Source organism: Triticum urartu, chromosome 6, assembly GCF_003073215.2.
Source record: "Triticum urartu cultivar G1812 chromosome 6, Tu2.1, whole genome shotgun sequence".
NCBI classification, from domain to species: domain Eukaryota; kingdom Viridiplantae; phylum Streptophyta; class Magnoliopsida; order Poales; family Poaceae; genus Triticum; species Triticum urartu.
The window spans coordinates 13526857-13538776 of NC_053027.1; the positions used below are offsets into that span (position 1 = coordinate 13526857).

The window sequence follows — 11920 nt, forward strand, 5'->3', positions numbered from 1 at the left end:
ATGAAATATATCTATAAATGAAATTTAAATACATAGTGAAATTGCATTTTCATGTTTACATTTTGGAAATTAACCAAGCAAAAACAAATTGTATAGAGCCAATATTGCATTAATAATAATTATTTCAAAAGATATGTGATGATTATACTTCTAATGCATGTGACCTTTTTATATTGTTAATGTTTATAATTATTAAATACTGTATAAAGTTGTATTGCATGCTAGCCCATGCGATTCGCATGGGTTGACGACTAGTATTAAGCAATTTCTATAGTGGGTGTGAGAGATATATTTGGTAGTTATAAATTACACGGTATCTCTACTCCTAATGAACGAGTTGGTGAATAGTCTCTGCGGTTTATTTTCGCTGGGTTTTTTCGTCTCTCCTCCCACCACCCCCTCCCACACAGGTCCATCGGTTTATTTTTCTCTCCACTCTTTATTACAACCAGAACTTTCCAAACGTATAACAAATCACAGATCTAACTTCCTTAAATTATGCAAATCAATCGATTTCTTTTATTGGTTCAATTTGTCTTAGGAAACAAATAACAGATTTTTAGGAAACAAATAATACATTTTAATCTAACTTTCCTAACTTATTTAAATCAATCGATTTCTCTTATTAGTGAAATTTGTTTTAGTAAACAAATAACAGACACGTCACAACTTTCCTCCCAATAAATAGTTTCTTAACATTTGCAAACTTTCCTAATCAGACACGTCACAAACGGGCAGGTACTGATATCACGTTACCAAACAATAAAACCCATTTGCATAGAAATCAGTTCAAAAATCTTAACTTTCCTTAATTTTTACCTTTCCTTGATAACAACCAATATTTTCCACCTATTGAAGGAAATCACCCCTCCATCGATATTAGCATTTTTTGGAATGAGATCTCCGGGTTATGGTTTTTTTTTTTTGCGATTCTTTCCAATTGTGACCTCCCCTTCCACTCCGGCTCCTTCTCGCATAAACACCTCCACCATAGCCAGGTGACACCACCCTAGACCTTCTGCCTCTCCACACCTTCTCCGCCACCTCCTTCTCGTACTCCATTAACAATCCCTCCGCCACATTTCTCCACGACGGTGTCTAGGGCATGGCGCAGCAGTGTACCAGCGGTAGAGCAGCGCATAGCAGCAGGAAGCAGCACGCAGCAGGTGAGGCGAGCGGCCGACGGTGGAGGGCAGAGATGCGGCCGGCGTGGCTAAGGGGGCGGCCGGTAGAAGATGGCCACGACTGGAGGCGGCGCGAGGCAGGGGCGCGACAGCGGGGCGAGCGAAGGGATAGACGGCAACAGATGGGGCGAGCGCAGCCAGCGAGAGTGTGGCACGCGGCCAGGGTGTGTGTCGCGCGGGGCACAGTGGTGCGGTGGCTGCGGCGAGCGCGACAACAGCGGCGGGCGCGACCGACGCGGTGTAGCACGCGCGTGGGCATGGAGAGGGAGTGGCCCCGCAGGCGCGGAAGAAGAGCGGCAGGCTCGGGCATGGGCGTGCATAGGAGCGGGCATGTGCCACGGGGTCAATCCGAGGAGCTCGGTGGCTACCCCTGCAATGGCCATGGCGGACGGCGGTTCTCGACCACGGCGAAATACCTAATGAGAGCAAACGAGAGGGGAAAGAGGGGAAAGGCAAAAGGAGATCATGGCGGTGTCAATGGCGCCCTAGGAGAAGACATGGGAGCTCGGGGCGGCGCGGATCGAACGACAATGTCGCTGTGGCCCAAGGTTGAGGAAGACGGCAGGGACGTCGATGCGGGGTGCTGGACTTGACCTAAATATATCGGCTAAATAGGCTATGCTGATTGGCACTAAAGTTGAGCTAGCACCGCTTGATTATGTTACATATAATCGCCAAGATCTTGTCAGCGGCGTCATCTCTTTTATGTGCTTTACTGCATCACATATGTGAGAATTTAATGGTAAAAAAGGTTGTCAACGTCACTTAATATGTATGAGAATATTAAATGTAATATTAACATAATTGATATTGAACACTTAAAATTAATGTGACCCCGTTGCAACGCACGGGCGTTTTTCTAGTTAAATAGGAATTCTTCTCATCTTATCTCTAGAAGCCTTCTTGCCCTCCAAGTCTTGTACCTCTATACCTCAAGGCTCAATAATATACGCACCGCATTACGTCAATTATCTCATTTCTAATCCTCTTACAGTCTTGTGTTAACTTCCATGTGGAAGCGCGCGCACCATGGTCTGACCTGGCTCGAAGAAAGAAAATTCGGTTCTCGCGATGCACGACTCGAACAGGAGGGGGTGTTCGGAATATTGCCTAAAACCATTACAGTCAACTATACAGGGCTTTATTCTTCTGTACTGTTAACACTTGGATTCACCATAAGACGGTAAGCAATTTCAAATTGGTTTATCAACTATACAGAATTGTGTTGTCACTAAAAAAAAACTTGGATTCAGCATGAACGGGCCGGCCGGATCGGAGCCGAGCATCTTGCAGGCTGTCTTTGACGTAATTTCATACCTACCTCGTAAGGTGATATACACTACTTCTAACAACCGTTATGTTATGTTCAATTAACGGTCCATATCAGTTTAGGTGCACCTTAAAATCATCAGTTGGATACTGTTCGAGTAGATATGGACAACATCGAAATGTGGTTAAATAGTTCTGTAACCATATTTTATATTTCCTTTCGTATCAAACTACCCTTTAAGTTTGTTTAAGACTAGGTTGTTAAAGAAGTTGAGCACAACGTACTTAGTCTAAGACTAGGCTTTCTAAACATTCATTTGATTGGACATTATTGGACCCGGTGTATGTGTGTGCGTTGCTTGATTGGTGCTCTTCGCCGGCGCTATTCGTCACGGTGTGTGCCGGCCGGCGGTATGCACACAGATGACGAGGGCCAGGACACTGTTGTAAATAACTCGGGTACGGTGCACGCCACGGAGCGTATGATTTTCTGCCACACGAAACGGAGCGCCGGCCGATCCATCCATATATATGTGTGTGCGTGATTTTCTGCGGATTGGATTTTCCATACTGAACCATCGCGCTTAGGGTCGGGGACATGAGGAGACCAACCCAAGCGCATCTCGCCGGCACTGCCGTGCTCTTCCTACTAGCGGCCGCCATCTCCGCGACAACTGTTGCCGTGGTGAACTCGAAGGCCGATGCCCTTCTAGCATGGAAGGCCAGCCTCGATAACGCGACCGCGCTATCTAACTGGACCCGGGCCACGCCGGTCTGTGATTGGGCAGGTGTGTTCTGCAACATCAATGGCGTGATCAAGGAGCTAAATCTCCCCGGACTCGGTCTATCGGGCGGGCTCGATATGCTCGACACCATGGCGTTCTTGGCGCTCGCCTCTATGGATCTCAGCGGCAACGACCTTGGCGGCGCCATACCGGCCAGCATCTCGCGTCTGCGCTCCCTCGAATCACTCGACCTCAGCAATAACGGCTTCAATGGCTCCATCCCGCCGCAATTTGGTGACATGCCAAGCCTCGGCGACCTCAATCTCAATAGAAACAAGCTCGTCGGCAACATCCCGCGCCAGCTCTGCAGGCTCATCTCCATACGGATACTGCGAATCTCTTACAACCAGCTCAGCGGAGAGCTTCCCAACTGCTGGTGCAACCTCCGGTCTCTGGAGGTCATGCACCTGTCAAGCAACAGGCTCATCGGGAAGCTTCCGCATTGCTGGTGGAACCTGGAGGCTCTGCAGCAAATGCACCTGGCCGATAACTCCTTCTTAGGTGAATTCCCGGCAACTACCGTAAGCCACAACTGCTCTCTCATCACATTAGATCTCGCCGGAAATGCTTTTGTTGGAGCTTTCCCACTCTTGGATGGTTGCCACTCGCTGGTCACCCTCGACATCAGCAGCAATAGGTTCAGCGGCTCCATTCGTCCGCAGCTCGGTGACATGCTCGGTCTCTTCATCGTCCGGCTCTACAATAACAACCTCGTTGGTAACGTCCCACACCAGCTCTACAGGCTCCTCCTCATTGGCAATCTAGATTTGTCCGACAATCTGCTTGCCGGGGAGCTCCCGGACTGCTGGTGCAACCTCAAATATCTGGCGTTCATGGATCTATCTAATAACCGGCTCACGGGGAAGCTCCCGAACTGCTGGTGGAACCTGAAGGCTCTGCGTTTCATGGATCTATCCAACAACTCCTTCTCAGGTAAAATTCCCGCGGCTGTGGCAAGCTACAACTGCTCTCTTACGTCACTTTATCTCGCCGGAAATGGCTTTGTTGGTGCTTTCCCGCCGGTCCTAGAGGGTTGCAACTCCCTGACCACTCTGGATCTAGGGAATAACATGTTCTTTGGTGTTATCCCTCCATGGATTGGGAGTCAGGTTCCAATGCTTAGAATCCTTAGTCTCAGATCAAACAACTTCACTGGAGAAATTCCTCCAGGTTTATCACAGCTTTCACAACTTCAGTTGCTCGACATGTCCAACAATAGCTTGACTGGCTCAATTCCTATAGGCTTCGGCAACTTGACCTCCATGAGGCACCCAAAAAATGTTTCAGCAATAGATAAATTGTTGTGGGGTAAATATAATGACAGACTTGGTATAATCTGGAAGGGTCGGGATCAGACTTTCAGAGGCACAATCCGATTATTAGCCGGTATTGATTTATCAGACAATTTTCTATCACAATGCATCCCCGAAGAGTTAACCAATCTTCAGGGCCTTCGGTTCCTAAACCTTTCAAGAAACCATATGTCGTGCCGCATTCCCCAGGACATTGGTAGCCTCTCTTTTCTTGAGATCCTTGATCTATCATCTAATCAACTTTTTGGAAACATTCCTCAAAGCATCACACAATTATTAGGGCTCAACACGTTAAATGTCTCGAACAATCTTTTGTCGGGCAAGATACCCACCGGGAATCAGATTCAGACGCTGACTGACCCATCAATTTACTCCAACAATTCTGGGCTTTGTGGATTTCCTCTAAACATTTCGTGTGCCACTACTTCGCTTGCACCGGATGAGAGAAATGGTGAAGAGGAGGACCACTGGATGTACTACTGTGTGATTGCTGGGATTGTGTCTGGTCTCTGGTTGTGGTTTGGGATGCTCTTTACAATTAAGTCGTGGAGATGTGGTTTTCTTTCCTTTGTTGATGGCATGCAATGTAAAATTATGAAAAAGTTGTGATATTAGCGGTGTTATCTGCAATGCTGTACCTCTTTCATTTTTGTTGGCGAATGTACAATGTTATACCAATGTAATAGCATCGAATCGTTTGGTAAATTTGGTCGCAATGCATCTCACTCACATTTTTCTTCTCAAATTGATTTGATTACGTTCTTGCCTGTACAATGCATCTCACTCACATTTTTCTTCTCTGGCTCTACTTGACTATTCTATCAATCTCTTCTACTACGTATTCGATTCATCTCACGTTCACCTGAAGGGGCTGGCTGTCGTCGTCGGCTCCGTGAACGTCTCCAGCCGCGGCTCCGTCAGGTCCACCTCCTCCTGCTCCGCCGACCGCCAGCTCCGCCCCATCGTCGTCATCATCGTCACTGGCATCCCGACGTTAACCGTGACCTCTCCGGACAAGACGGCGCCCTTGGCATTGCTGCCGTTCCCTCCGTGCAGGTGATCGCGGCGATGGCCGTAGTCGTCGTCGTCCTGCCACACTGAGCATTCCCGCGGCCTCTCGGCGTGGAAGCCCGGGGCGAAGGCGCCGGCGGCGGCGGGCAGGTGGTGGCGACGGCGCTTGTCGGCGTGGGGCGCGATGGTGGAGAGGATCTGGACGACTTCGGTCATGGTGGGCCTGGCCTCGGGGTCCCACTGCAGGCACTCCCTGGCCAGGTGGGCCATGATCTGCATCTCCTCGGGCGGGAACGCGCCCTTCAGCGCCGGGTCCGGCAGCTCCGCGACCACCAGCCTGCTGTCCCGCAGCCGCGACGTCGCCCACATCACCAAGCTCTCGTCCGTGCCCGCGCCGCTGGCGCCGGCGCCGCCCCTCTTGTGCACCGGCTGCCGGCCCGTGATGAGCTCCAGCACCACCACGCCGAAGCTGAACACGTCCGACTTGAGCGATGCCTTGCCGACGATGGCGTACTCGGGCGCGAAGTACCCGAAGGTGCCCAGCATGCGCGCCGGCGAGCTGGAGCAGCTGGTCACGCCATCGTTCATCAGGCACTTGGCCATGCCCAGGTCCGTGATCCTGGCTCTGAACCTGTCGTCGAGCAGGATGTTGGTGGACTTGATGTCGCGGTGGAGGATGCGTGGCGCCGCCGCTTCGTGGAGGTACTCGAGGCCCCTCGCCGCACCCAGCGCCACGCCGACGCGCGTCGCCCAGTCCATGGGCTTCCTGTTGAGGTCGTCCAGGCACTCCCTCAGGTTGCCGTTGGTCATGCACTCGAACACCAGCAGACGCTCCAGCTGCCGCCCCTGCCGCTCCGAGCAGTACCCCAGCAATGGCACCACGTGGCAGTGGTTCAGCCGCGACAGCAGCTCTATCTGTTCGTTCATGGAGGAAGAAGATTCAGATGCCAATCAATGGTCATGGATTATGGATGTTCTCTTTTTCAGAGTTCACACTTTTTTGAAAAAAGTTTGTAGTTCAGACTTAATAACAGAGTAAAACAGAGCATCAGAACATGATTTGCAATACCTCTGACAGGAACTCATAGTCTTCGTCCGCACCGCCGAGGGGCCGAAGCTTCTTCACGGCGACGACTTTGCCATCAGCGAGCTGGCCACGATACACCTTGCTCGTCCCACCGACGCCGATGAGCTGTTCGTCGGAGAATTTTCCGGTTGCCTGGTCCAACTCCGCGTAGGAGAATCGGAGAACCACGCCAGGGAATGGGCCGTCTTCGCTCCGGGAGACGAGCGGACAGCTGCACAAAAACCCTGCGCCGTGACAGAAAAATCAGAGTTGAAACAAGAACCAAGACTGACCTCCTGAATAGAGAACTCTGAAGAAATTCGGACAAATAACACAGAAATGTTTTGCCTTGCCTTTGATGACACTGAGCCCGGGTTTGGGTTTCAGTTGGGTAAGGGGAGAAGATCGGTGGCTAACGAGGTTCGATCTGCTATTCCAGCTGGCGTACTTGTCAAAAGAGTGCATCCTGGAACGCGGAGAGAGCGCGTCCTTGCGGCGGAAGTAGTACGCCGTGGTGCCGACAAAAGCAACAGTGGTGAGAACCACACATACCAGGAGTGTTGCAATGACTGTTTTGCTAGAGAAATGCTTCCTCCCTTGTTCAGAATTTCCTGGAGTTAAAACAGGCAGAATTCAGGTTATCATCAGTAACCACAAAATAGATTCCCTCCAAATTGATGGATATGTCTGAATCAATAGAGAAGAATTTCATATACCAGATGTGCAGTTACAGGAAGTGAAGCAACTCGTGCTGTGCACCACACCATCTTCTTCTTCCTGAAGGGCCTTATCGGAGCGGCACGAGCAGTTCCATGACCCTGTGCCGCCGTTTTCATCTGCAACGACAAAGACCCAAAGTTCAGGTATCTTCCGTGGCATGACTTGTTTAACTGCTGATAAGCATTAATTGTGATTAATTTCTCATACCTCGTAGGCAATGGCACGAGGAGTCGCAACTGGATGACAGGCTGCTGTTGGAGTTTGGTTCACCTAGCGGATGAGCAGCGCATACACATGTCCAGCTTGTGGCTCCAGTCCCCCCTGCGGCGTTATCTGTATGTTTTATGAGAGGACCAGATGTTAAACCACCTATATGGCTATATTTGAGCACATTTCATACAGGGCACTATGGTAATCTAGGTGTTTAGCACATTCTAGAAGAATTCTGTTGCTCATGAATTCGCAGTGCTTACCACAGAATGCTCCTTGTATCAGAAGTACACAGCTGAGGGAGGTCACGAGAAGCTTCATGTGGAGATCCATCATCGGCTAGTTTGCAGGTAGGGAGTGGGGACTGGGGAGGAATATCAAACAGACCCCATCCAGTTCAATCTCTGAAGAAAAGATGGCAAATAATAACGGATGTTTGAAATCATGGCTTATTGACCAAAATGGGAGAAAAGAACATCAACTTGATACATGAATAGCACTATGAACAAGTAGACTTTACACTTTTGATATTGTTAATAAAGAGTGCATGGTGGACTATCTATCAAATTATGCGACTATTTATATCGAGGGGAACAGATTTAAAACAAAGAAACAAGTGCAGTTCATCATTAGCAAGCACAAAATCCTATTAGATGTCGAGTCATCGTTAACAAGTTAAAACTGGAAGGAGATTGAGTGACTCTGAAATTTATACTTACAGCTATCTATCTTAGTGCTAAACAGATCTATGAAGCTTGCCGAACATACGGCAGTGACAAGATCTCTCTGGTAGTTCAAAGGCAGAAATCAACCGAAACGGTAATGAACCGGCCTAACTTATGAATTGCTTCAGACAGTATCCTGGTCTGAGAGTACAACTAAAGAGAGGTGGAGTTCTAAGTTATGATTAACAAAGGGGTCAGCTTATATGAAGGCAAGAGAATCCGAGCAACGAAGGGACAGAAAGCTATCAACTTCAACGACAAGAAAAGTCTTGTAAATGCACTGCACATCCATCATTGTGATAATAAACTCAATTCAGGACCAGCACCCTGCAAGACAGGGGACATCTCAACCCACAGCACTACACACTAGGAAAGATAAGTTAAATAGGTCTACGGCTAGGACACCTAGAACAGCAGCCATCTGTTTCCAACTACAAAGAGACTGGATTGCATGTGCTAATTGGGTGTGATGTTGGATGGAGACTGTGGACTGAAAGTTGAGAGGGCAACAACTGACATGAGAGCCGCAGATGTTACGGATGCTTGGCTTGGCGGTGGTCAGAGATCTCAGGCTTGGCAAGGCTTCAAAAACCCGCCATGTGCAAGAAGATAGCACCAAACTGCGAACTGATGCAAAAAGAGCATGGCCAGGTTGCAACTGGTCTTTGCTGCTAGAACACGACGTTCTTAAGCATTCGCCGTGAAAAGGCAAAAACCAGAACCTTCGTTTGCAGGAACTTGGGCACAACCACAACAGGACAGGTTCTGCAAAGATGGTGCCATCAGTAGCTTAACACCGCAAGCCTCAGATCAATAACGAGCAGCACTAAGATCATCATCATCATCGACATCATCATCATCATTCTGCGACACCTCATCTCCCGCTCTCTTTTGTTTAATCAAACGCGGCTTTAGCCACTGGATTCTGTCGGCAAAGGACGGCGCGGCGGCTTCTTGAGGAGACGACCAAACTTTCTTTCTTTCATTTCTGATGGCTACACCTCACCTCGAGCTGCATGCGCATGGACGTGCCATCTGCAACCACCGCTGCTCAAACTATTCCAACCATCCATGTAGGTGGTGGTGGGCAGGCAGCAGCAGCTTCCCCTTTGCATCTCTGAATTCCCTTTTCGGCGACGCTGAACCGGTTGGTTGCGAGGCACACGTCGTATCTAGATTCTACATGCATTATAATACATTTATACAATAACACTATTAGCAAGTTGTGTCAATGGTTGAAGTCACTTGGCATTCTCTTGGAGAAGAAAAAAGGAATTATGTGTAATATCAATCAACTATCAACACCTGGGGCCTGTTCCTGGGATCCCACATGAGCAGCTGCCAATCTCCTCTGCACCGACGACGCCGCGAACGGGAAAACAAAATGGAAAAACCATTTGATTGGTTGATTGATCGCCTCCGTGACGGCCAAGCTCGGTAGGCCAGCCAAGATGATGAGGAATGATGAAAAGGAAAGAAAAGGGGGGCCTGATGCTGACACTGATAGATGGATGCTAGTAGTAGTACATGTAAACGTGGTTCATCATTGGGTTTGGTCCCAGGTCAGGGGCAAACAAAATCTTGAGACTGGAGGGCATAATAATCCCGGTGGCGGCCACCGTACGGCATTCCTCGGTGCTGGATTTTGAGACCCGTGGCTGGCTGGCTGCCTCCATGTGGCCGGAATGAGACCCATTGGTTGCAAACAAACGCATCTCGTTCGTTTTTGCCCTCTTTCTGCAACCACTGCCATTAAAGTAATGGTGGTGATGGGTAGAGTGAGGAGGGTGGCCTGGGATGAGCATAGTCATAGTAGGACAGGATTAAACTAGTGGCCTTACTGACAGGAGGTGATACTAAAACTAATAATGCTGCTGCAGTAAGACAGCATCCGAGGTACTAGTAAAGGTGAAACCAGAGGAAGATTTCAAGTCCCATTGTTGTGTGTCCATGTGAATGGCAGGGCCGAGGATCGAGTGGGCCGGTCCAAAAGCATTCGATCCATCTTGCTAGAGACAATGCTATGGATCTTGGTGGCGTGGTAAAAGGAGAGAAATGTGGGCAGAGCACGTTGGAGGGAGTAAATTACCGCTCCCCAGGCGAAAAAGCTGCTACCGTCCTCCAAGGGAGAAAACAAGTGTGCTCCGTGACCAGGACCAGCAGGTGGACTAAAGGAATCATTCTGCGATCTTGCAGAGCAGCAGATGGAGGAGGCGGCCAAGGCAGACAGTACTCTACAGCGAGATGGCATCTTCCCGTCCGTCAGAAAGACGGTAATGTGAACCAGAACCTGAGCCTGAACCGAAGTGTTTTTGAAATCTAGTGAAGGCGAGTGAACCGTCGAAACGGGAAGCACGCTGGTGCTCGTGGATGAATTCGAAGCTGTTCATATCACGCTGGTGACCGGCGGCGAAGGAGGAAGAAGCAGACAGAAGGCGACACAAGAGAAGAGAGGAGGGCTCTGGGCGAGTCGAGGTTTCAGGAAGAAATCCGCGCGTAGGTGGGGGGAGGAAGCAGGCAAGGCAAGGCAAGGCAATGCGATGCGATGCAGGCGAGGCGCCAAGGAATGACGAGGAGCGGAGAAGGGAAGGTGGGTACCTCAGTCCTCGTCCTCGCCCGCTGTTGAGCTTCATCCATGGAGCTCCACCGTGTCCGCTGCCGTCTCCATCGCCGACGCACGTGCCTGGGAGAGGGATGGGGCGTGGGTCTGGGGAGCGTTTCTGTTTGTCTGATTGCGCTCGCTCGAGTTGAATGCGCTCTCCATCCCGTTGGTCAGGCCAGTAATAAGGCCGTCGTTAATGCCCTGCTTACTCCAGTGAAGCAGGGAGGGGCACCTCTATCTCTTGGGCCTGTCCGTCCGTCCTCACGCACGACACCGCCACCAAATTCAATCCAATCCTCCCTCCCCCACAAGCAATCATGCCAGTCACGCGCTCCCGGATTCATGCCCCGCCGCGTACGCACGCACGCACGTCCCACCAACACGCACCGCTTGCAGTCCCACGGGACACCGTCCACCCTTCTTCCACAAAATACATAAATAAACCAAACAAGAAGAAAATGGCAGTAAAACACCGTCCACCGTTCCTTCAGCTGCCCCAGACCGGACCCCCCAAAAAAGAACTGGACAAGGTAACCAAGTGCAACACCGGTAAAGACTTGTCGTTGATTCACCGAGTATAAGTCCAGCTTTTATATCAAATAAATAAAACAAATAATGCCGCACTAGTAGTTAATATCAATTCCCTCTAGACCCAGATCGGGTTCCTCCCCTCCCCTAGGCATACATGTCCATGTGCACTACAGTTGACTTACCGCGCCATATCTCGGCATGTCTACACAGCACACACATTTTCTGCCTCTCACAGCCACCAGATCGGATCCAAGGCAAGGCAGCTCAGCCACCTCACCTAGCCCCATTTCCCAGCGGAGACCAAATCCTTGCGCCAACCTAAAAATGTACTCCCTCCGTCCCAAATACAAATGTCTAAATACAAATGTATCAAGTCACGCTTTAGTATTAGATACATCCGTATCTAGACAAATCTAAGACAAGAATATTGAGACGGAGGAATACTCCACTTACTTATATTCAGACTGTCAGAGATCACAAGGCCTAACCAAGGGCCAAAGCAGG

The 11920-nt window shown here is 49.7% G+C and overlaps 2 protein-coding genes across 4 annotated transcripts; one reads left to right on the top strand and one right to left on the bottom strand.

The window, feature by feature from the left end:
- The first annotated feature begins 3051 nt into the window (after window positions 1-3051).
- Window positions 3052-5160, top strand: LOC125516380 (probable LRR receptor-like serine/threonine-protein kinase At4g36180). The gene has a single exon (XM_048681850.1). It carries the CDS (start codon window positions 3052-3054, stop codon window positions 5158-5160), a length of 2109 nt encoding a protein of 702 aa, XP_048537807.1.
- Window positions 5161-5234: 74 nt separating this feature from the next.
- Window positions 5235-11843, bottom strand: LOC125513057 (receptor-like serine/threonine-protein kinase NCRK). 3 transcript variants are annotated; one of them, XM_048678102.1, is made up of 7 exons: window positions 10882-11843; window positions 7822-7962; window positions 7556-7681; window positions 7345-7464; window positions 6982-7239; window positions 6632-6873; window positions 5235-6477 (listed from the first exon to the last, which is right to left on the bottom strand). In XM_048678102.1, exons 2-7 carry the CDS (start codon window positions 7892-7894, stop codon window positions 5410-5412), a joined length of 1887 nt encoding a protein of 628 aa, XP_048534059.1. In that variant the 5' UTR covers window positions 7895-7962; window positions 10882-11843; the 3' UTR covers window positions 5235-5409. The 3 variants fall into 3 exon arrangements, with proteins under 3 accessions (XP_048534059.1, XP_048534061.1, XP_048534060.1); XM_048678104.1 differs by having other exon boundaries at window positions 8801-11843; XM_048678103.1 differs by having other exon boundaries at window positions 8278-11843.
- Between the last annotated feature and the right edge of the window lie 77 nt (window positions 11844-11920).